We start from the raw sequence: 25,181 nt of genomic DNA, 5'->3' as shown, positions 1-25,181 counted from the left end.
TTTGATTGTCGTGGCCCTATAATAGAGTTTGAAGTCAGGTATTGTAATGCCCCCAGCTTCATTCTTTTTTTTTAGGATTGCTTTGGCTATTCGGGGTTTTTTATAGTTCCATATACATCTGATGATTTTTTGCTCTATTTCTTTAAAAAATGTCATTGGAATTTTGATGGGAATTGCATTAAATTTGTATATTGCTTTGGGTAATATAGCCATCTTGATTATATTTATTCTTCCTAACCAAGAACAAGGAATATTCTTCCATCTCATTATATCTTTCTCAATTTCTCTTAACAATGGTTTATAGTTTTCATTATATAAGTCCTTTACATTCTTTGTTATGTTTATTCCTAAGTATTTTATTTTTTTTTGTTGCAATTGTGAAGGGGATTATTCTTTTGAGTTCATTCTCAATTGTTTCATTGTTGGCATATAGAAAGGCTATTGACTTCTGTATGTTAATTTTGTATCCTGCGACCTTACTGTATTGGCTTATTTTTTCTAGTAGTCTTTTTGTGGATTCTTTGGGGTTTTCGATGTATAGGATCATATCATCTGCAAAAAGTGATATCTTTACTTCTTCTTTTCCGATATGGATGCCTTTTATTTCTTTGTCTTGTCTGATTGCTCTGGCTAGAACCTCTAGTACCACATTAAATAACAGTGGAGAGAGTGGACAACCCTGTCTTGTTCCTGATTTAAGGGGAAAAGCCTTCAGTTTTGTGCCATTTAATATGATGTTAGCTGATGGTTTATCATATATGGCCTTTATCATGTTGAGATATTTTCCTTCTATACCCATTTTGTTGAGAGTCTTAAACATAAAATTGTGTTGTATTTTATCGAAAGCCTTTTCTGCATCTATTGATAAGATCATGCGGTTTTTGTTCTTTGTTTTGTTGATATGGTGTATTATGTTAACCGTTTTACGTATGTTGAACCATCCTTGAGATTCTGGGATGAATCCCACTTGATCGTGATGTATTATTTTTTTAATATGTTGTTGTATTCGATTTGCTAGTATTTTGTTTAGTATTTTAGCATCTGTATTCATTAGAGATATTGGTCTGTAGTTTTCTTTTTTTGTGCCATCCTTGCCTGGTTTTGGGATGAGGGTTATGTTGGCCTCATAAAATGTGTTTGGAAGTATTGCTTCTTCTTCAATTTTTTGGAAGACTTTGAGTAGAATAGGAACCAAGTCTTCTTTGAATGTTTGATAAAATTCGCTGGTATAGCTGTCAGGTCCTGGACTTTTATTTTTGGGGAGGTTTTTAATGGTTTTTTCTATTTCTTCTCTACTAATAGGTCTGTTTAGGCTTTCTGCTTCTTCTTGACTCAGTCTAGGAAGGTTGTATTGTTCTAGGAATTTATCCATTTCTTCTAGATTGTTGAATTTAGTGGCATAAAGTTTTTCATAGTATTCTACAATAATTCTTTGTATATCTACGGTGTCCGTGGTGATTTCTCCTCTTTCATTTTGGATTTTGTTTATATTAATTCTTTCTCTTTTTTCCTTGGTAAGTCTTGCCAAGGGTTTGTCAATTTTATTGATCTTTTCAAAGAACCAGCTCTTTGTTCTATTAATTTTTTCTATAGTTTTACTGTTCTCTATTTCATTTATTTCTGCTCTGATTTTTGTTATCTCCTTTCTTCGGCTAGTTTTGGGTTGTTTTTGTTCTTCTTTTTCTAGTTCCTTAAGGTGTGAAGTTAAGTGGTTCACTTGGGCTGTCTCTTGTTTGTTCATATATGCCTGAAGTGATATGAACTTCCCTCTTATCACTGCTTTTGCTGCATCCCATAGATTCTGATATGTCGTATTGTCATTTTCATTAGTCTGTATATATCTTTTGATCTCTACACATATTTCTTCTTTGACCCATTCATTTTTTAAAAGTATGTTGTTTAGTTTCCACATTTTTGTGGGATTTTTTTCCTCCTTTTTGCAGTTGAATTCTAGTTTCAAGGCTTTATGATCAGAAAATATGCTTGGTACAACTTCGATTTTTCTGAATTTGCTGATGTTGTTTTTGTGGCCCAACATATGGTCAATTCTTGAGAATGATTCATGTACACTGGAGAAAAATGTATACTCAGTCACTTTGGGATGAAACGTCCTGTAGATGTCTATCATATCCAGGTGCTCTAGTGTTTTGTTTAAGGCCACTATATCTTTGTTGATTCTCTGTTTGGATGACCGATCTAGAGCCGTCAGCGGTGTATTGAGGTCTCCAAGTATGATTGTATTTTTGTCAGTTTTTGTTTTAAGGTCAATAAGTAGCTGTCTTATATATTTTGGTGCTCCTTGGTTTGGTGCATATATATTAAGAATTGTTATGTCTTCTTGATTCAGTGTCCCCTTAGCCATTATGAAATGGCCATTTTTGTCTCTGAGTACTTTTGTTGTCTTGTAGTCAGCATTATCAGATATGAGTATTGCTACGCCTGCTTTTTTTTGGATGTTATTTGCTTGGAGTATTGTTTTCCAGCCTTTCACTTTGAGTTTGTTTTTATCCTTGTTACTTAGATGCGTTTCCTGTAGGCAGCATACAGTTGGATTTTCTTTTTTAATCCATTCTGCTACTCTGTGTCTTTTTATTGGTGAGTTTAATCCGTTTACATTTAGTGTAATTATTGACACTTGTGAGTTCCCTATTGCCATTTTATAGATTGCTTTCTGTTAGTTTTGTGTCTTGTTTGATCCTTCTCTTTTGTTTTTTTATCTTTTTTTTATTTGGTTGTATTCCATACATCTTTCCACTGTTGCTATCTTTTTTATCTCATGTGCTTCTGTGGTGGTTTTTTCAATGGTGGTTAACTTTAGGTAATGAAAAAAGTTCCTACCCTGTTCATTGTAGCACACTATTTTGTGAGTACTTTTGCACTCCATCGTCCTTTGCTACTGTTAATCTCCATGCTCTCCCCCCTTTCTTTTTGTTGTTTTCACAGTTTAAATTTGGTTTTATTGTGTTCTTCTTGGAGCTTTTACTTGTGGCTTTATTTTATTTTATTTTTTTGTTCTTTGTATCTGGTTGGAGAACCCCCTTTAGTAATTCCTGGAGTGGGGGTTTTCTGATGATAAATTCCCTCATCTTTTCTGTGTCTGTGAATGTTTTTATTTCTCCTTCATATTTGAAGGATAGCTTTGATGGGTATAGTATTCGTGGCTGAAAGTTCCTCTCTTTCAGTACTTTAAATATTGGGGTCCACTCTCTTCTAGCTTGTAGGGTTTCTGCTGAGAAATCTGATGATAGTCTAGTGGGCCTTCCTTTATATGTTGTATTCTTCTTTTCCCTGGCTGCGTTGAGAATTTTTTCTTTGCCATTGGTTTGTGCCAATTTCATTATGATGTGCCTTGGAGTAGGTTTGTTGGGGTTAAGAAAACTCGGAGTTCTGTTTGCTTCATGAATTTGAAGCTCTAGTTCTTTCCACAGGCTTGGGAAGTTCTCATCTATTATTTGTTTGAGTATGTTCTCCATTCCATTTTCTCTCTCTTCTCCCTCTGATATACCTATTATTCTTATGTTATTCTTTTTGATGGAGTCAGATAATTCTTGTAGGGCTATCTCATTTTTTTTAATTTTTGAGTCTCTTTCTTCCTCTCTCTGTTGTGCCTCAAGTTGCTTGTCTTCTATTTCACTAATCCTCTCTTCTATCTGGCCTGTTCTATTAGCCAAGCTTGTTACCTTGTTTTTCAGCTCGTGAATTGAGTTTTTCATCTCTGTTTGATTTGTTTTTATAGTTTCAATTTCCTTGGACATATATTCTTTGTGTTCATTGAGTTGTTTTCTGAGCTCCCTAAATTGCCTTTCTGTGTTTTCTTGTATATCTCTGAGTATTTTTAGTATTTTTATCTTGAATTCTCTGTCATTTAACTCCAAGGTTTCCAATATATTAAATTTTTTCTCCATAGATTTTTCCTCTTCTCTCTGTGTTACCTCTCTTTCTTTTGTATCCATGATATTCGATTTTCTCTTCCTTAATGGCATCTGAGTGTGGTTTTGTTGATAGTATTAATGAGATTTAATAAAAAGTTAAAAAAATAAAAAATTGAAAAAAGTTGTTTTTTTTAAATTAATAATGAAATAAAGAAAAATAAAATAAAATAAAAATTTTAAAAAAGGAAATTATTCTCCCCCCCTCCTTTTTTTCTCTCCTCTCCTCTCCCCTCTTTCTTGAGAAAATCTTGTGGTGAACTGTGAATTATATTGTATTTAATAGAACAAACAATGCCTGTAATGGAGGGCCTGAATTGGGGAAAAGTAATAAAGGGGCAAGGAAAAAATAAATAAATAAAAAAAGAGGTGGTGGTATGGACCCACAAAAAGTAAATAATGAAAAAATTTGGATCAAGAATAAAATGATTTGCGTTTAGGTGTTGGTTGACTAAGAGTTATGATGAGAGGAATAAGAGGGAAACAGGAAAATGGGGGGACAAATTAAAAAATTACTATTGTATTTAGTGGAACAAGAGCTTGATAAAATGGAGAGCCAGGGATGGGAGCACTGCTAGTGAGTTAAAAAGGTGAAGTAAAAACCCCCCAAAATGCCACAAACATAAGTTTGAGTCCCAGATAAAATAATTTGTTTGTTATTGAGGTTTGAATGAGAGGAGATGTAAAGGAAAAAGGAAGAAACTAATATAGAGGGAGAAAAGAAGAGAGAGAGAGAGAAAAAAAAAAGAGGGAACCACTAAAAGAAGAAAAAAGAAATAAGAGGAGAGAGAGAGAGTTAAGGGTTTTGGAGTGCAACCCTCATAGAGAGAAAGGAAGAGGAAAGAAAAGATAATGGGAGATGTAACACTTATGGGTAGTGTAGTTCAAGGAGAGGAGAGAGTAAGACCGGTAGGGATTTAAACGACCAAATTGGAGGAGGAAAAAAAAAAAAAGAAAAAAGAAGAAAAAAAAATAAAGGATGAAGATAAGAGAAACAAACGAACAAATATAATAAAATGGGATAGGTTATAAAGTCTGTGGATTATTCTGATTTTGAGAGGTTATCTTCTTGCTTTTTCTTTTCTCTCCCTCTTCCTGGTTGGCGACTCTGTACCCCGGGTTCTGCCCCTTTGGCACGCTCAGGTAGAGGTTTGCAGTTGATAAGTCTCTATGGTGATGTCATGTATTGTGCTTCAGTCTCGTTGGCAGTCAAGGCTCATTAGCGTTTATAGGCTCCGACAGTGAGAGAGTCCATGTTCCAGGAGCCTCTCTCCTAGTCTTTCCTTCCTCAACCAGCAGCCTGAGAATCCAACTATGGGGTTGCTGCTGCCTCTGCCTGGATAGTAAGAGGCTCAAAGAGCGGTCAACTTCCCACTCTTATTTCCACTCAGCACAGGGCTCTGGGTAAGGCTCAGTCAGTCAGAGCTGCTAGCATAATCAGCCGGGGCTTTCGCCTACTCAAAGACCTCTGGCTCTGTCACTCTGTCCGGTAACACGGGCGGGTCTGCGCGTGCAGACCAGGATGTTAGACCGAAAGTCTTGCCCTCTGAGTGAAACCCCCCGCCTGCACTGAAAAGTTCCAATGTTGGAATTGGCTCTCGCTCGTCCCCGTGTGCTGCTCCTTCAAGGCGCTGGGGCAGCCCGGGACTCCGCCCTCGGCCCACACAAAGGCCCCCGACTCTGCCCCTCCATGAGACAACACGGGCTCCCACTCTGGAGGTGCTGGGAGGAGTCTCCTTCCCACTCTCCATGCACGCAGACCAGGATGTGAGGTCGGAGTCTCGCCCTCTGAGTGAAACCTCCCGCCCGCACTGAAAAGTTCCAGTGTTGGAATTAGCTCTCGCTTCCTCCCCGTGTGCAGCTCTCCCGGGTGCTGGGGCAGCCCGGAGGCTTTCGGCCCACACAAAGGCCTCCGACTCTGCCTCTCTGTGGAGTAACACGGGCGCACCCTCCGGGGGCTTTGGAAGGAATCTCTCGCCCACTATGCGGCTACCAGGGGATCAGGTAAAATGGCTGCCCCGCTTGTCTTTCTTTGTCTGGGTTTGGCGCGAGTGTTAGCTGTATTGCCCAGGTTGTCACAGAAACAGTTTTTCCTTGGCTTGGATCTCCATGCCACAGCCTGGTTCGGCCGTTTGTGCCGTGGCCTGGATCTATTCACCCCCTTTGCCCGCCTCAGTTTCTATATTCACAGTTACCAGAGAAAGTCGCCCTGTTTAGGTTAGTGAGGAAGGCAGAGCATTTCTTACTCCCTATTTCCTTTGGGGTTTGGTTATATATTTAGCCAATTTTTCGCTCGATCATACCTTTGGGTGTATTGCGAAACATCTGGAGGCTCCAAGGATAGGTTTTTCTGTTTCTGGTTGAAGATCTTGTTGAGGTTTGGGGGAGATTTATCGGTATCGCTTCCTACTCCGCCATTACTCTGACGTCATCTCCTGAAGAAATTTTAATAATAATAAAAATCTTTATTGCTTTGTGTAGATCAGATTTCTATCTGGTATCATTTTCTTCTGCCTGAAGGGTTTCCTTTAACCTTTTTTGTATTTAAAGTCTTCTGGTGATGAATTCTTTCAATTTGCAGACGTCTCAGAGGAGTCTTTTTGGTTGTTATTTTTGTTTGTGGGTTGGTTTGTTTTAGACATAAATCTTTTCAGTCAGATTGTTTGCTGATGTGCAAAATGGAAAATGATGATGTAAGAAAGAGTAAAGTTACTCTAGTGGGGTAGTCTATACATAGGAGAAAAAGAGCAGCATTCAGAACAGAAAGCTTGGCTACAAATGCAATCATAAATATATATTTACATGGTAACAAGAGGAAAGACTGAACAGATGTCTATTGATGTGAGTTGATTGATTTGTTCATGGAGCCAATCAAACCAGGTTTATATTCACGATCCACTGTTCAATAGCTGAGTGGTCTTCAACAAATTATTTTAAACCTTTGAATTTCAGTTTTTAAATCCATAGGATAAAGTGAGCACCTTCCCCAGAGTGACCACAGCAATAAAATGAGTTAATATATACCGAATACTTAACACATGGCCTGACACATTGTAAGTGCTCAGGACCTGTGAGAAAAAAATATATATATAAAGCTTTCTTAACTTTACTACTTAAGTCAAGAAGAAAAGATTCCGAGATCTCATTATTCTACCTTTATTTTCTCTTATCCTCCTTCTCTCGCCCCTTCTTTCTTTCTGAAAGAATATTCCAAAACTCAAATGCCAAGCTTTCTGCAGATGCAGTGTTAAAGACTGATAACATTTGGAAGCCAGATGTTAACTGACATAAACACTATTAAGTGCTCTGAAAACCGGAGGCTGAGGCAATGATTTCCAATTTTATGTTTATTATTTGAGTTTATAGCAAACCATACTGCCACTTTTTCCACCCTGCTTCCTTCACCAAAAAAGGAGATATGTAGCATATTTATTCTCAAGAGGTTATAAATTATGTTTTAAAATACAAAGATCCTGAAACATTAAGTAATGGCATTTCACAAACCCAAGACAGGGAATGCATATTCAATGAAGACCTAAACACCTACTTGAATCTCTCTCTGAAAGGTCAATGACTTATGGAATTTGATATTAAAACCAGTCTCATTTTCTGAAATAAGACTAGAGTAATAATCCCTCCCAAAAAAATGCTTCAAACCTGTAACAAGTTTTTACATCAAATGAGCTTTCTTAGGTTTAGGGTGGGAGCTATCCCAATGACAAGAAGTCAGTAAATGAGCCCTTCTCCTGATAAAGAAATATGTATTTTTAAATAGCAATAAAATGGGTCTGCTATGAATCACTGAGGTGATCATTTGTGTTTAATACACTTACTTGCTCGTTTATTCATTCATTAATCCATTAAATAGACATTGTTTCAGAACTAGCAGTATCTCCCAAGCACAGTGCAGGCATTGGTTAATACATTGTTATATGCAGCAAATGGAGCTTAGAATTTCATGAGAGAAGAAACAAGTTCAAAAATAGTAAGCATACAAGTTGATATAGCAAAAAGTTATAATAGGTATTATGAAGACAAGAGGACCTACTTTAAACAATAGTTTGGGGAAGAAGCTCTCTTGGGGAGAAGAAGTTTGTGGATTGGTTTGTTTTAAACATAAATCTTTTTATGACTTAACCTAAGACTTAAAGAATAATAAGGAAGCTGTACAAAGAGTAGAGGAGAGAAAACAGAGACCAACTTTTATTTATTCATTCAACAAATATTTCTTAAGCACTTTGAGCCAGGAACTATTTGAAGCAAAGAAAATACACAAGTGAACCCAACACACATGTGAGAAATTGCTGAGGTGGGAAAGGATTTGACATGTTTCTGGAACAGAAAGGAAGCCCATGGGGCTGATTCATACTGAGGAGATGAGAGTGTGGTATAAGATGAGGTGGTTATGTGGGGGGGGGGGCTAGATAGAAGGTGAAGGAGGACAGTCTGACTTTGGGTGATGTGTATGCAACGTAATTGAATGACAGGATAACCTGGACATGTTTTCTTTGAACATATGTGCCCTGATTTATTGATGACACTCCATTAAAATTAATAAAAATGTATTAAAAATAAAAATAAATGCATTGCTGAATTTTAAAAAAAGATGAGGTTAGAGGGGTGGCAGGAGCTAGGAGAGAGTTTTTTTTTGTTTTTTTGTTTTTGTTTTTTTTGTTTTTTTGTATTTTTCTGAAGCTGGAAACGGAGAGAGACAGTCAGACAGACTCCCGCATGTGCCCGACCGGGATCCACCCAGCACTCCCACCAGGGGTGACGCTCTGCCCACCAGGGGGCGACGCTCTGCCCACCAGGGGGCAATGCTCTGCCCCTCCGGGGCATCGCTCTGCTGTGACCAGAGCCACTCTAGTGCCTGGGGCAGAGGCCAAGGAGCCATCCCCAGCGCCCGGGCCATCTTTGCTCCACTGGAGCCTTGGCTGCAGGAGGGGAAGAGAGAGACAGAGAGGAAGGAGGGGGGGTGGAGAAGCAAATGGGCGCTTCTCCTATGTGCCCTGGCCGGGAATCGAACCCGGGTCCCCCGCACGCCAGGCTGAGCCAACTGGCCAGGGCTAGGAGGGAGTTTTAATCCAGGGTAAAGAGTTTGGATTTTATTCTAAGTACAATAATATCATTTGATTTTTGTGTTAAAAGATTGTTCTTGCTGTTATGTGGAGAAGGGTTTTAGTGGATGATGAGAAAGTAAAAACAGGGAGGTTCACAGGGTGGCTATTCCAGTTCAAGTAAGATTTTAACGCCCTGAAACAGTGATGGCAGCAGAGATAGAGAAAAGTATATAATTTTGATGTAAGATGGAAAGGACTTGTTGGCCAACAGAAAGACAAAATAGGGGGTTGGGGAAAGAGGCAACACCATGGATGATTCTGGTTCATATAACTGAGTAGAATGCTGATTCTATTTTCCACAGTGACAAGGACAGGGTATGTAAGCAGATGGGGATGGGGCCTGGAGGAGGTGTAGGCTAAAGTGTAAAATTCATTCAAGTTGTCTGGCTCGAATTTTAGAATTTAATTAATCCAGAAGTGAAATTTAGTATCTTATGAGAGTAACATGTCTCCCATCACTAGAGTAGTCAAACAAGCAAAATGACCATTTATCTACAATATTTTAACTATAGATTTCAAGCAGAATTCTAGAACTGATTTCCAGTTGGTATATGAGAACTTATTTTTTTAAAAAGCAACAATATATTGAAGTCATTGCTTCAGTTAATTCATTCACAAATCAATTTCATTTCTTTTGAAGGGAATTTCAATTACTTCTGAGCAGCTGTAAGCTTACTAAATATACGTACTTCTTAATAATTATTTTATTTAATTAATAGATTAATAGATTTTCTTATTAGCAGGACCACCAAAATGATAAGTGGGAATGTCTGTATCTTGTTAAGAAAGAATTTGTTTATCTTTTATGATACTTTTTTAGGAAAGGTGGAGAATGTAAGCTGGAAAATACTGAGCTGGTAGGATAATTTGTACACTCAAAGTACAACCAGGGCAGCAGCCACACAAACTCGTCTATTCTCAGTCTCTGGTCCCTCTGCCCCACCTTTCTGAAGTCCACACGCAATACACATTCCCGCACAAAATTATTATCATCTGGCAGACCCTTACTTTTCCTTAGAATCACTATCCTATCAAAAGTTATTGTTACTTTTAAGAGTTGCCATATCCTTTAGGGGTTTTTAGTGGTTTAAAGTTGGAGAGTTTCTGTATTACATATTGCTGTATTCTCAGACTTAGAACAGTGCTTTGTTTCATAGTAGATTCTTAATAAGTATTTGTTTGTTCAATGAGTGAATTATCACTACCAATATAAAACTACATTAAACCACACTTGAAAGTGAATCTTTCCTCCATGTCCAAAACTTCTGTGAAATGTCAATCTCAGAGTCACTTCAGAGATCTTCAACTTATTCATTTTTTTTTTCATTCATTTTAGTGGAGAATAACTAAGGAATAGAGGACAGGATGCAGAGAATTCCTGTTTCATTTTAGTTATTTCCCCACTGGAAGCCAGAGCTCCAGAATCCCAGAGTTTTGCAACATTATTCTGTCTGGTTAAACCTCTCTATGGGAAAGGCAGTTTTACATTATTGCCATTAATTTAATTTTCAAGGAGAGCAGTAGGAAGCTGCTTCTAGAATTCAGATGAGTTGAACATCACAGTTCTTCCTACTCTATGGGAGGGTAGTCGTAGACTTTCGAACTGTATTTGTAGGGCCAAGCTGTGATATTTGGAGGTAGCCATTGCCAGAGGAAGTGCCTTCCTTCAGTAGGCTCTTGGGCTGTCTGTCATGCTGGCTGTGTGTTCACACAGTTAAGTCCTTAATTAGAAATTAGGACTGTTGCAACCTGCAGCCATTAATTATACATGAGTGGGCAAAAGTAGATTGATAATAATAAATGCCATAATTAATAAGTAAATAATGATACAAGAATAAAACTTTTGTTTATTCACAACTGTAAACCTACTTTTGCCCACCTCTGTATAAAGGTGGGTCACTGTCAAGTAGGTAAAACTGCATCTTCCTCAGCAGCTTGCTTGTTTACAGGGACCAGATAGCACATTGGGGTAATGACCAATATAAACACATAAATAAATGGTTATTCAGTTTTATCAAAATGATAAGCAAGCATTTGAAGATAATAGTTTCTGAGCACAACTGAGGGAAATATTTTGAACAAAGTCTCTCTCCCTTGTTCTTTCTCTTCTTCTTCAGGAACCCCTATGATGCGGATGTTATTTCTCTTCATGTTGTCACAGAGCTCTCTAAGAGTTTCCTCAGACTTTTTGAGTCTCTTTTCTTTTTTCTGCTCTGCTTCTGTGCCTTTATTTATCTTGTCCTCTAACTCGCTGATTCGATTCTCTGCTTCATCCATCCTGCTAATTCCTTCCATTGTGTTCTTCATTTCTGATATTGTATTTGTCATTTCTGATTCTTTTTTATTATTTCAATGTCCTTTTTTATATTTGCTATCTCTTTATTTAGGTTTTGTAATGACCATCTATTGTTGTTCTAATATCTTTGAGCATCCTAACAATCGTTATTTTAAACTCTGCATCTGGTAATTTGGTTATATCTGATTCATTTAGGTCCTTTTCTAGGGATTTCTCTTGGTTCATTTGTGTTGCATTTCTCTGCCTCCACATTTCTCTGTGTAAAGGAAGGTTTTGGCCCCTGGAGTCCACTGGGTATGGCCTCTGTTCACTAGGTATAGTCTGTCTGCAGGCCCGCCACCCCCTCTTCTGTTGCTGCCTAGGGCTTTTGGGTTTGGGCGTTGCTGGTGCCTGCCCACTGGGGCTGTTGCTGTGGTTTCCACCTCTCCTTCATTGGAGTGGCTGTGATCATGTGCTCGGGTGCACAAGCCTTGGTGGTCTTGGCCTTTGTCACGCCCCCGTGGGTGGCATTATGCTCGGTCCTGAGAGCACTGGCAAGCACCTTTGCTCAGCTGCGGGTCTCTGCCTGTTTCCGGGCTTTCTCCCTACCCTTGCAGGAGGAGCCCGCTCGTGGAACCGGCTGCTAGCCTTGGCTCTACTGGCCGGGCAGGACTGCATGCACACGCTCAGTTCAGTAGCAGAACTCCGCTTGTTCTGGGATTTTGGCTCCACCCTCATGGGAGGAGCCGGCTCCCAAGTCAGGCCACAAGCCTTGGTTCCACGGGCGGGCGGTGCAAGACTATGCTCCTCTGCCCTTGCTCAAGGGCTGGTCTCCACCCCTTCTCGGGTTCCCGCCCTTCTCCCGCAGGCTGGATTCAGGCTGCTGGCAGCTGAGCTTGACCGCTTTTGCACGCCTACTCCTCCCCAGCTGCCCCTCTGCGTCCTGCTGCCGCCCGCCCTTCGGTGAGCCCTCAGCCATTTGGGGTGCAGGCGCTACAGCTCAGACCCTAACACTCACTACTGTAACCCCGAAAGCTCCCTCCTTCTAAGCAATTCTGCTCTCAGTGCCGCAGGGGAGCTTGTTTGGCTGCTCTCCTGCTTCCCTTTGCTGGTATTGCTGTTTCCGGGGGAAATATTCACTTCAGATTTGGGGAGTGACTCGTCCCAGGGGTTAGGGTGGCTGTCTCCCAAAATGTTTCTCCTTGTGCCTCCTAGATTACACTCTCTTCCTGCTACTCCGGTCCTCTCTCCCTGTCCCCTGGAGCCCCGGGTGAGTGGTTGTGAGAGAGGCTTTCTGCGCAGTCCCTTTAAGAAGAATCCTGGGTCTGAGAAATCAGACTCTTTCTCACAAACAGTATCCTGACTTGTTTCCAGCTAAATACTGTCCTTACGCCTCTTCTGGGCTCTGGGGATGCAGGCTGAGGCTTTGTTCCTGGGGCTCAGGACCCTCCCCTCTCTGCTAAACTCACTTCCTGCCACGCGAGTCTCTCCCAGCTGCCATTCACTCCGGGGAGTTGGGCAGCCCTCTCCACATTTCTGCTTTTCCTACCAGTCTCGATGTGGCTTCTTCAGTGTTCCTTGGTTGAAGAGTCCTCTTAGTTTAGTCCAAAGTTGGTTTTTCCAGATGATAGTTCTTAAAATTAGTTTGTAACCCACTTTGGTCTGGGAGGTGGATGTTGGTACGTCCGCCTACTCCAGCGTCATCTTGTCTTCCGAGGGAAATATTTTGAAAGAGCACTTCACAGGAACAGTATTTTTTTAATGAATACTCCCAACTCATTTACATACATGCACTCAATAAACAACATACACCTTTAATAGACACAAAAGTTTTCAAAAGCCAAAAGAATTGGAATTGAGCCTGACCAGGTGGTGGCACAGTAGAGAGTGTCGGAGTGGGATGTGGAGGACCCAGGTTCGAGACCCTGAGGTTGCCAGCTTGAGTACAGGCTCATCTGGTTTGAGCAAAAATTCACCTTGGGTCCAAAAATTCACCTTGGACCCAAGGTCGCTGGCTCAAGCAAAGGGTCACTAGGTCTGCTGTAGCGCCCCCCCCCCCCCGTCAAGGCACATATGAGAAATCAATCAATAAACAACTAAGGAGACACAATGAAGAATTGATGTTTCTCATCTCTCTTCCTTCCTGTCTGTCCCTATCTGTCCCTCTCTCTGAAAAAAAGAAAAGAAAATATTGGAATTGAGTTCCTTTTATATTGTGGGGAAGGTGGGTCAGGATGAAGAGAGGAAACTACTGACTCTGTTTAGGAACTCCTCTGAGGTCTTCACCTGCCAAAGGTTTGAATCCAACTTGAAATGATGTTTTGTCAGATGAGAGAGAAAACTGTGAGGTCCTCGTGTCTATTCAACATAACTGTTTTGTGTCTTCTGACATAAGACTCGGTTCTAGGCCCTGAGAATACAAAAATGACTAAGGCTTAGTCCCTGCTTCAAGGTCACAGTCAAGGGGAGTGGAAGAGCTACGTAACCAGAGGAATACAGTCTAGCATGGTAGGTTCTGGGGTCAATCAGGGTTCTGCGGAAACATGGAGGGGGGGGTCACTCTGCAGATTTTTTTAAAACCTCTGTTTTCTTCTCTTTGAAATCAAGCAGAGTTGTGAGAATTAAGATAATCAATGGGTAATATTTAAGAAAGAAAAGCAAACTTGAGACAGTAGAGCACTTTCCAAAAACGGTGGTGAGCCACTCTGCTCACCTGTGCGTTTAAACCTCTTTGTAAAGCTTATGATATTTTTTTGGAGGAGGGGAGGGCTATTTGTCAGAATAAGCTAAAGACTGAGTTGAAAGAAAAAAATCTCTGATTTTGGAAATAAATTATTCCTTGGACGTTGCTTCATGAGTCTTTGTTACAGAAGTTGGGGTGTATGCAGGTGATTGGGGATCAATAAACTACCACCCCAGGGCCAATTACCTGCACTTCTGCCACCATCCGGCTTAGCTTGAATTCTTGGAAGTAGAACCTTCTTAGTTTAATAAAAGGTTTCATGTAAACCTTGTGGTTCTGTTCTTTATCCCTGGGTTTTCCTCCCAGGCTTATGAATAAGGCTTCAGTCATATTTCTCCCTCCAAGACTGGCAAGCAGCCGCACCTGCTCGAATGGGAGGGTGGGGGGGGGGGTGCAGTCTGAGGGAGCTGTGGCCATCTTCTGCCATCTGCTGGCTCTCTCCCTGCATCATCAGTTCAAGGCTGGCTGTGCATGAATTTCTGAGGAATAAAAACCAGGAGCGAAAGTGTGAGGCAGAAAGTATTCTGCTTTTAGTAAAAAGAAAGAAGGCAAACAGAAGTTGATGTAGGAAAGCTTTTCCCCTTTTCCCATCTCGGGGTTTGTATAAAGATGTCATCGTCTCAAATATCAAAGCCAGTGATTTTTCTATGTGAGTTTGCTTGGTTTGGGGACAACACAGCAGTTTGTTTTATTCTACTTTATTTTATTTTTAGATGATTGTTTTACAAGGCTTATCAAATAAGCTAATGCCACATCCCTGTAAGACTCATTTGAAGGAAAGAGCAGACACTCATGCCAGAGGGAACTGGGATAAGTGTGAGGAGACAGCAAGAGGGAAGACATAAGGAAAACATTTCATGGCAAATTGCAGTATTCTTTAATTGGTTTGCAGACTTTTTTTTTTTTTTTTGGAGACTATTTACAAAGCTTTGATCCAGATGCCTGGGATACAAAAGTGAGTCATATTGGGTCCCTTCTCCTTCAGAAATAAAAAATCTATTGGAAGCAGCTAAATAAGTATAAAATTAAAACAGAGGAGCAGTACAGTATAAAGGAGTGTAGGAAACGCAGAGGAGGAATGTGCACCCAGATGGCACCAGGCTGCTGTGTCAGAGAACCCTGGCCAGAGGAGGTGATGCGAGCTGAATTTTGAAGAGAGTGATGGATGAGAGACAGTGGTGAGAAAGGCATTCCAGGTACAGGCACACCACTTCTCATACACGGCATCGCCCACTACCACCACCATCTCGAAAGAGCTGAAAATTCTAGGTCCAAAGCAGGGAAAGGTGTCAAAATATTAGGTCTTAGACAACAAGCAATTGATCAGTCCAGGGCAATCAATCAAAGCAGAGAGAAGCAGGCAGAGTCACATGGGAGGGCAGCCTACAGAATCCTGGCCGTCAGAGAGCAAGGCCGAGACAGGGGCCTGGGAGAGTGTGTGTGGAGAGGGTCTCTGGTCCTAGCAAAAAGGCCACTTTCAATACTGACTCGGTCCATATGCTGGATATGGATGACCCCTTCCTGGCAGATGTAGACAAATATTCAGAAACTCATGAATGAAATCTAAGTATTGAAGTAGCTACGAGCTCAAGGATATCAACTGCAGTGATATTTCAGATCATAAATATGACAGACAACAGTAGGAAACACGCTTTAGAAAGGACGATACAGCTTCTAGATGAACCAGTTAGCAGCCCATGGAAAATCCTGGAAACTGTACTACAATGCAAAATACTTGTGAAAACAAAATCAGTACCCAAATCCATATGGAAAATATTCAGAAGGAAAAGTTCTAAACTGCTCATAAAGGTGATATTTTTCCTCTATTGTCTATGTTTTATAAAGCATGCTTACATTACTTTTATATATTTTTTTCAATATAAAGAAACCCAAAGGTGAAATGTGGATCCTGATTAAGGCAGAAGCAAAAGTTAACCTAAATAAACAATGACCTCCTTTACATGTTCGTTTCTGGTATTCCAGATTCCATGTCTCTAATTGCATTTCAGTTTGTGTGGCATATTCATTTTGCTCCACTCTGTCCTCAGTCTTTCCCTTGCCCACATCCTTCAGCCCTGGGTCTGTGGGATGTATTGTGATGTCTGCTCGCTAATTCTGCTGTGACTGGGGCTAGTGTCTGCTTGGTGATTCATGTTTGTTCCTAAGTTGTACAGCTGTGTCGGTTGCTTTGAAACAGGACCCCAGGGAATATGAAAGTCCATTTGTCTCACTGAGACTGCTCTTTTGGACCAGAGAATTCCTTCCTGGCTTCTTCTGAGTTCCAGCAAGCTCTTCTCTGAGTTTCAGCAGGGTAAGAAAGAAAGAATGAAGAAGAGAGCACCATGGAGAGAGCTTTGGGATCTGGATGTAGTCCTTGCTTACCTGGCAAGACAAGACTTTCCTGCGACTCAAAAGAGGGACAGGATGACTTGTGGACTTATTTTCTGCCCACTAGGAAAATAAGCTTCTGTCAGCAAAGAGGCCAGAGTGAGCCCCGCTGGAAACCCGAAATGGAAAAAGTTCTGAGAGCTTGGCATACTGTTATAAAGTACCGCACCCCAGATTCTGAAGGGCATTGTACCTCACTTCATCGAGTTCACGTAGAGACACCCAGTCCAGATGAATTCTGAAGAGTTTTATTAAAGGAAGAGATTTATTAGATATGCCGGCCACATATGGCTGACACAGGGCATCAGACCCAAATCATGCAGTCCTAAAAAATAGTTCAGGGGCTGCTTATATACCCTTGATTACACACGGGCGGGGAGAGCATGACGTCATGGCACAAGCTGACATTTGTTTGGAAGAATCTCAGAATCATTAAGACTTTCAAGGTAACACAATTAAAGATCTTTACAAATCTTTTAGGGTTCATCTTTCCTCACTATCCTAGGGGTATTTTACTCTCAAGATTCCAGGAAAGGGGAGGAACTACAATCAATGCAAGATGGTATGTAAATTCTGCCTCCTATTGAAAGAGAAGAAATTTCTCGGTTAACCTTTATTTTACATTTAAAACTAAATGACCCCATTGTTCTTGCAAGCTAGAAACTTCTACATTCTTCTTCCTCCCCTCCCCAAAGGAGGGGTGGGACAGGAAAGCCTGACCTTTCCTCCCAGAATATCAGTATTAATTTTCAGCTTTTTGGTGCCTTACAACAATACCCAGTGGGCACCTTTTTTGAGATTTTAGCAGAGATATATGCAGCAGTGACATACATAACATTTAATGACTGGTACCTCATGGGCATTGACCAACTTAATGGGCACAGGTTAAAGATTGAGGTAGTGTTAAAGGAAGAAGCCTCCTTTTGTCCCGGACACCCAACTCTTCAGTGACAAGATCACCTGGACAATCAGCAGATTCAGGAGGACCTGGGTCAGGGGCTGGCTGCCAACAGTTACAGAAGTATTTCTATGTTTGTTTCAATACCCATGAAGGCTGCACAGATGCAACCAAATGAGTAGCAATATTAATACACATGAAGTTTCAAAGCCCAAGCCCACTCTTCCGCTCTATGTAGCCCCATACTCACCTATGAAGAACCTCTCCTCTTTGTCCTCAAGCAGAGTTCAGAGTTCAGAGCCAGCATCAGGACCTACTGGTTCCACAGGATCCAGGTGGCACAAAGGAACCCTTGTCCACTAAGGAGCTCTTTATTTTGCTCTACTACTAGTATAGATCTGACCCAAAGAAAGTTTGCAAGTCAGCTTTCATTGTATTTTCACTTAGCTTGCAACAGAGACCTACCTCTGGGCAGGTGGGCGAACAGGCTGTTATGTGTGAGCGATTGCCCACCTGCCTGCTTGCCTGCAGTCCGTGAAAGGCAGCCCCATCCGAGCCCTGCAGCCTGCTTTGGAAATCCATCTGCAGTGCCCTGAAAGCCGGAATGCATATTGAATTGTTGTGGCTCTTCCTTGTCCTTTTAACCAGAGTCTCGCTTGCTGCTTCTTATAAGACACCTGGAGTTTGCGAGTTGGCTATAGCCCCTTCTCAGCATGATCTCCAGGAAAGCATGACAGTCCTGTATTCTGTCATTTCTTACAACAAAATGGTTTCTTGTTTCAGTGACTCCTACAGCTTCAGGGTAATTTGCTGCTGTTCCTATCCTCATGTAAGATAACAGCCAAGGTTGCTCATAATCTGACTGACTACACAACAAACACACACTTAGCTTGAATCCAGAGACTGAAGGGAAACTTCACTCTGTTACCTGGTGAGCCTTTCTGCAACACTGTGATTAGAGAAGCCTGAGGTTGTGGAGAAATGAATTGGAAGACTTAGGTGTTCCCATTCTCATTCTACGCATGACTAGCCTGTGACTTTGAGCAAGGTATTTAAAATCTCTTTAAGCCTTGTTCTCCTCGAATGTACAGTGGGATCTATATTTGCAGGGTGTGATGAGGGATAAGTGGAATAACTGATCAGAAAGCAATTTGTAAACCAAAGAAATACAAGCAAAATCTACCCAAAAGAACAGTGAAAGAAAAGGACCATGCATGTAAAAAGAAATGATGGCAGCTAGAGGAATATAAAGGAAGCCCACCATTGTGATCTGACTTGGCAAAGAGAGCATCCCCAACCTCATACTTTCTCCAACACCTCTCTGCAGAGCTTTAGTTGGGGTGCAGTGAGCAGTCTAGAGAAATGCTAGGCAAGAGGGTTATTGTCACTTTGACGCTAAGGGTGGTTGTGCAAGCAGGGAAAACGTGTAGGGGATGATGGAGAGTGTGGGAAGGACACACAGTGCTTCAGGTTTCTGGTTTCCAGGATGGGGAAACCAGAAACAGAATCTCTACCACTTCGCATGCCTGTTGGCCAGACCTTGTCCAAATAGTTCTGGGCTTTGGAGTAACTTCCACAAGTGAGGGAGACTGACCAGCAATCTTAAAGCACTCCTCTGTTGGGGCAAGTGGCTGTATCCTCCCTCAGAGTGGAAACTCTGCAACCCTGGAGGGCAGTTGGGCATTATCAGATGAAGTCATTCCTTATGGTTACACTTGACATGAGTATGAAATCTCAGACTGAGCCTCCCATCTAATCAGCCAGTGGACAATTTCAGATAGTACAGTACTTGCTTCCCAAAACTTTATTTTCTTATTTATTTATTTATTTATTTATTTATTTATTTATTTATTTTTACAGAGACAGAGAGAGAGTCAGAGAGAGGGACAGATAGGGACAGACAGACAGGAACAGAGAGAGATGAGAAGCATCAATCATCAGTTTTTCATTGCAACACCTTAGTTGTTCATTGATTGCTTTCTCATATGTGCCTTGACCGCGGGCCTTCAGCAGACCGAGTAACCCCTTGCTGGAGCCAGAGACCTTAGGTCCAAGCTGGTGAGCTTTTGCTCAAACCAGTTGAGCCCGCGCTCAAGCTGGCGACCTCGGGGTCTTGAACTTGGGTTCTTCCGCATCCAAGTCCGACGCTCTATCCATTGTGCCACTGCCTGGTCAGGCTGCTTCCCAAAACTTTAAAAAATACGCATATTCTATCTTTAATGACACTGTGATATTTAGCATGGCAGGAGGAAGTTTCCCAGCTAGGAAGCCTCATTCCAGTGAGTGTTCAGTGTCTGCCACCTGGTGCTGTGTTAAGTGCTGTCTTTGTAGTTATTATCACCAACTTATTTGATGGTTGGCTCTTATTTTGAATTAGCCAAAGTTGCTCCTGTATTTTGCTACAGGGTTCAAATCCTGGCTTTATTCTTTGCTAATGACTAACATTCTAAGAACTGTTTCCTTTATCTAAAGTGAGAATAATAATGACTGCAACTCAGAGCTGTTTGGAGGATGAAAACTTTTCGTCGTCAAGTGTGAGGTTTTATGTAAAGTGCCTGGCACACATTGGCTTGCATTGTAGGGATGTCAGATGCCCTCTTCCATGCTTCTCATGTGACCAGAGTTTTCTGCTTCTTTTTTAGCTTTGATGTGGAAAATGGCCCTTCCCCTGGTCGGAGCCCACTGGACCCCCAGGCCGGCTCTTCCTCTGGCTTGGTACTTCACGCCACCTTTCCCGGGCACAGCCAGCGCAGAGAGTCCTTCCTCTACAGGTCGGACAGCGACTATGACTTGTCACCAAAGGCGATGTCTAGAAACTCTTCACTTCCCAGCGAGCAGTAAGTACCAGCTCTGTCTGGCTTCTGGTCTCACGCTTACCTCTTCTTTAACCCTGTCATGGCAGCAGTGACAACAGCTTTTTCCCCTGAGTCCCCAGGAAGGAAGAAGGACAAAAAGGACCATGAGCAGAGATGACAGTGATGACGATCTTAAAACCATTAATGCTCTAGAGCCAGGGTCTCCAGGGGTATGACAAACCTTGGGCATGGTCTTAAATTTACATTTGTTATTGATACTTAAAAAAAAATTCATTCAGCCTGACCAGGTGGTGGCGCAGTGGATAGAGTGTCAGACTGGGATGCAGAGGACCCAGGTCTGAGACCCCAAGGTCACCAGCTTGAGTGGAGGCTCATCTGGTTTGAGCAAAGCTCACCAGCTAGAGCCCAAGGTCACTGGCTCAAGCAAGGGGTCACTCTGTCTGCTGCAGCTCCCTGGTCAGGGCACATATGAGAAAACAATCAATGAACAACTAAGGAGCCACAACGAAGAATTGATGTTTCTCATATCTCTCCCTTCCTGTCTGTCTGTCCCTCTCTCCGACTCTGTCTCTGCCACAAAAAAATAAATAAATAAATAAAAGACAACTTAAAAAAAAAATTCATTCAGCTTCATTTCCTGAACTGCTGAATCGTTTACAGGATGAGAACCTTACCACTTTTTGCAAGTCGCACTTCAATGTTCCGCAGTGTGTGCTGCATGAGGCCATGGTGGAGAAGGAAATGGTGCCTGGTGACATGCATCCTCTCTCAGTGGCCTTTGCTTGGTGACATTTAACAGCCTGTCTTCCAGCCACATGTCTGCGTCTTTTCTCCAGAACCTCAACACAATGCCCACTTGTTGCCTGGCTCCTTGTTGAGACATAACACTCTCCACCATCTTATTAAGCACAACTAATGTTTCTGTTTTGCTGCTATTAATTGTAGATCTCTAATTTTTATTTAAAGAACAATGGTGGGGTTGTGTTATTAGTTTATTAAGTTTTTGAAGCCAAGTAAATTTTGAATGCTGAAATGTATGCCTTAAAAGGTTTCTGGGCACACGTACAATTGTTTTTAACATCATATGTTATAAAAATATCTGTAGCTCCCTTAAGGTTTTAGCTTGGAAAATTCCCCTGGGCTTTCTCTCTTCCTCCGTTGTAAAGGAAGCTAAAAAGGGTCACCCTCTTGTGAAAGAGGCAAGGGCCTTTTTAAAGCTACCCATAAGAAAATATTCCCCAGGGCATTTCTTCTAGCCAATTTTAATAGAAGCACCCCTGCCCTAAATTAATAATTGGGTAGGCCAAAATTCATTTATTTATTCACCTGGCAAATATTTACTGAATCTCTCCTATGTGACAGGCAGAGTAATTGGCTCTATGGATAAAAGATGAACAAAACAGTGGAAAAATTACAGATGAGTTAAAACCAGATATTCTCAAAAAGGTAACAGGTTCTCAGGGAGGTTACCATTATATAAGAAATATAAAAGGAACACTCACATAACTCTACGGCTAATGGGTAAAATGTTTAATGAGTGCTTACCAAGGGGCTATGTTATCTCTCTTAATCTTCATAACCATCCTACTAGGTAGGTGCCATTATTATCTCCACTGTATAGATGATGAAACTGAGACTCTAAGAGACTGAGAAACCTACCCCTATACCATGAGTGTGTGCCATGTGGTGTCCCATGGTGTAGCTAAGGCTGACCATATTCAAAACTTTTGGACTCTTTCCACCAATGCTCTTCAAACTACACAGTAGAATATACCACCAGGTAGGCAACAGAAGAAGGCACAGTTAAGAAACCTGAGGCTGGAGTAGAGGTAACCACATTGCTGAAGATCAGGTCTGACCAAAAAGAAAAGGGCTTTGACAGTGAATATACCTGGAATTCTTTCTTCCACTAAGAGAAACAGCTAGAAAGTTCCCAGGTAGAGACTCCCGTGTAGAGAGCATGGGAAATGTGATGAGCTTAAACTAATTAGAGCTTCATTCACATGGCATCTCACAGATAAAAGACTAGCTTTGGAAGGCGGCTACCAGTCCCTCACACTATGCTGAACAGCATAATGGGTCTTAGATTCATTTCAGAGGTTCCTCAGAAGGTTCTAACCAAATTTTAGATTAAATTCTGATGATTCCTACTTAGAAGCAAAAGGTCACAGAAAATTTGAAGTTGAAGAGACCTTAATAATCACAGTCAAATTCAGACTATAGTTGTAGAAACAGAAATCTAGTTCTGAGTGACTTTGTATTGAGGGTCCTTAATACTAATGATTTACCTTCTTTTCAGTTTTACCAACAAGCAAAATTTTCTTCTAACTTTAGAACCAACATGTTTCCAATTTTAAATTTAAGCAAGTAAGGACTGTATATGTTGTTATCAAGTATCACTTTCAATTTTTAAATAAAAAAAACTTTTTAATAAAGGATAGGAAGGCACACTTTCATAATAAACAACAGACTTATCAAGAAAGAACAGCTGGCAACATAATATCACCCTAGCAAAGATACTAACAATAGCATGTATTAAAATTTCCAGTGAATAAAAATGGCACAAAATTTGGTTTTGCAGATATTCCAACATTATAATAAAACTTTTATATATTATATTTGTCAGTTTAGAAATTTATATTTCTAAAAAAACAAACAAACAAAAAAACAAGAAGTAGAGCTCGAATAATATCCAGATTCTTCTGGTATTTCATTCTGTCAAGACCAGGTTGGAAAATCCAGTGTCCCACAGGGATCTTGAGCTAAACTGAAGAAATGCTCTTGAAGCTATTTCACTCAATTATTACTCTTCAGGGTGAATTGAAATAGAGGAGCAGCAAAGCCCAAACCTCTCACTATTTCTCCTGCTTATACCCATAAAGCAAAGGAAAAGAAGGATGTCTTGATGTGAAAGCCATTGCATCAAGGCTACAGCATGGTCTCTGTCCTGGAGCCCCTCACATCCTGCCCAGAGCAGTTGTGAATTTATGTAAGTTGTAAAACTTTGCATCATTAAAACCTAGTAGTAGAGACAACACTGGCTTTTTAAAATGTCTCATCTGAACTCTTTCAGAACAGTAAGAAGAAATATAGGTGGGGCGAGAGAGTGAAAAGATGTTAACAGAGTAAAAAAATGTATATAGAAAATTAAAGTGGTCTTAACTTTTAACAACAAAAGAAACTGACATAAAGCTGTCTAGTAAAGCAAACAAGATCACCATTGTTTCCCAAAAAAGAAATTTCAGATGCTTTCCTAGATGTGGCAATAATCTGTTGGTTTCAGTTCCTGTGGTGTAGTCATTTCTAACATATCTTTGTAGACCAAATTTCCCAATAGGAACAGAAAGTATGGGAAACCAGTGAGGCCAGTTATTTTGCCCAAAACTGTGGCTGGAACCACTCTAGACAGGATCAAGTTTGATTGTTCACCTGAACAGCCACAAAGAAGAAAGATCTATGTTTTCTTCATTTGGTCATCCCATTTGCAAAGTCTTATATAGACAAGGAACTTCTTAAAGCCACCATTTATGTGAGCACTAAGTTGTCTCTACAGCCAGCAGTCAAGGGAACTGAGATCTAACAACCAAGAGGAAAGAGAGAATTAACAGCTCACTTAAATTAGTACCTATTGATTGATGGACTACCAAAAAAGTACAATGTAGCATCTAAGGCTTGAGTTAGACTTACTACTATCACACATGGCTTTAAGACAGCAAATCTTTTATAGTGTCTAAATTATCTGTAAATAAAAATGCACATTTATTGAGCATTTCCTTTGTGCTATGTACTATTTAAAGTAGTTTACACATTTTAACTCATTTAATCCCCATAACCCCCATGTGGTTGGTATTATAATTTTTTTGTCTTAAAGATGAGAACATTGGAAGACAGCAAGATTAAGTAACTTGCCCAATAAATGGAGGACCAAGGCTTAAATTCAGGGAGCCTGAGAGACTAAACCATGGAATATCCAGAACATAAACAGATACTAAATGAGGATGAAATGTTAAAATAATGATACTAATCTCTTACTATCTTTCTAGATGTTATGAGGATCATATTCATTGTTTCTTTTTTTAAAAAAAGAATAAAAACTTACTTAAATTTAGGTACTTTGCTAACAAATTGGACATTTCTGTGTCTTCAAGGGGGCTAAAAAGTAAGGCAGTCATAGAAAAGCATGCACAAGACTTTGAGAGGTCTCCGGCCAGGCAGGTAAATACCCACCTTTGAGGAATTACAGCTAAGCTAGAAGAGCTAACAAAGCAGAAGGGGTACCAGAGGAAGGGCCACATGCTACCTAACTCTAGTTGTTAGGAGCATTGTGGGAAACCACAGCTCAGTGTGGCTGAAGCCAAAGATGGGAGGGGATGAGGAAGTGGTGAGAGATGAGGCTAGAGAAGTAAGTGGGAACCTCATCATGCAGGCTCTCAGCAATGGAGCTGGCCTTTATGCTGCAGGCAAGCAGTGGGAAGCTGCTGGAAGCTTTGCAGCAGGAAAATATGTAATCAGAGGAAAGATTTTGAAAGATAGCTTTGATTCCAGTATGAAGACTGGTTTGAGAGCTGAGCAGCCTATAGACCAAAGCTGCTTCGGTGATACACAAAACAGAGGATGGGAATCTAGCTTAGAGCAGATTAATAATATTTTAAAGCAGGTTAATAAATATTTGCAAGTTAGGATCAACAGAGATTGGTGATTGACCATCAGGTTTCAATCTTGACCAACAAGATAAGTGGTTGCACTGTTCCCTAGGGTCAAGAACATTCTCTTATCACATGAAATAATGTATATGAAAATGTTTTGTAAGCCCCAAAGTACAATTTTAATAGTTCTCTTGATTGGGACAGGAGCAGATAATGACTATCCTAAAGAAGTTCTCACCAGCTGGGATGATAAAACAATTGTTTAATTGTAATAGCAACCATACCTACAACTAATAAGGATAACTATATACCCAAGTAACTAAAGAGCTTTTATGTGTCAAGCACTGTTGTAAATTATACCACACT

The 25,181-nt window shown here is 40.7% G+C and overlaps 1 protein-coding gene across 2 annotated transcripts in view; it reads left to right on the top strand.

Annotated features, from left to right (window-relative positions):
- PDE4B (phosphodiesterase 4B) overlaps positions 1-25,181 on the top strand; it is a 549,769-nt gene that overhangs the window by 387,961 nt on the left and 136,627 nt on the right. For both annotated transcript variants that reach the window (XM_066268958.1, XM_066268959.1), the window contains one exon: positions 19,996-20,190. In XM_066268958.1, the coding sequence (XP_066125055.1) occupies positions 19,996-20,190 (195 nt within the window). The remainder of the gene's footprint in view (positions 1-19,995; positions 20,191-25,181) is intronic.

The sequence above is a fragment of the Saccopteryx bilineata genome, chromosome 3, assembly GCF_036850765.1.
Source record: "Saccopteryx bilineata isolate mSacBil1 chromosome 3, mSacBil1_pri_phased_curated, whole genome shotgun sequence".
Lineage (NCBI taxonomy): Eukaryota > Metazoa > Chordata > Mammalia > Chiroptera > Emballonuridae > Saccopteryx > Saccopteryx bilineata.
Note: the sequence above shows the minus strand (reverse complement) of the source record. Positions and strands in the feature narration are given on the sequence as shown.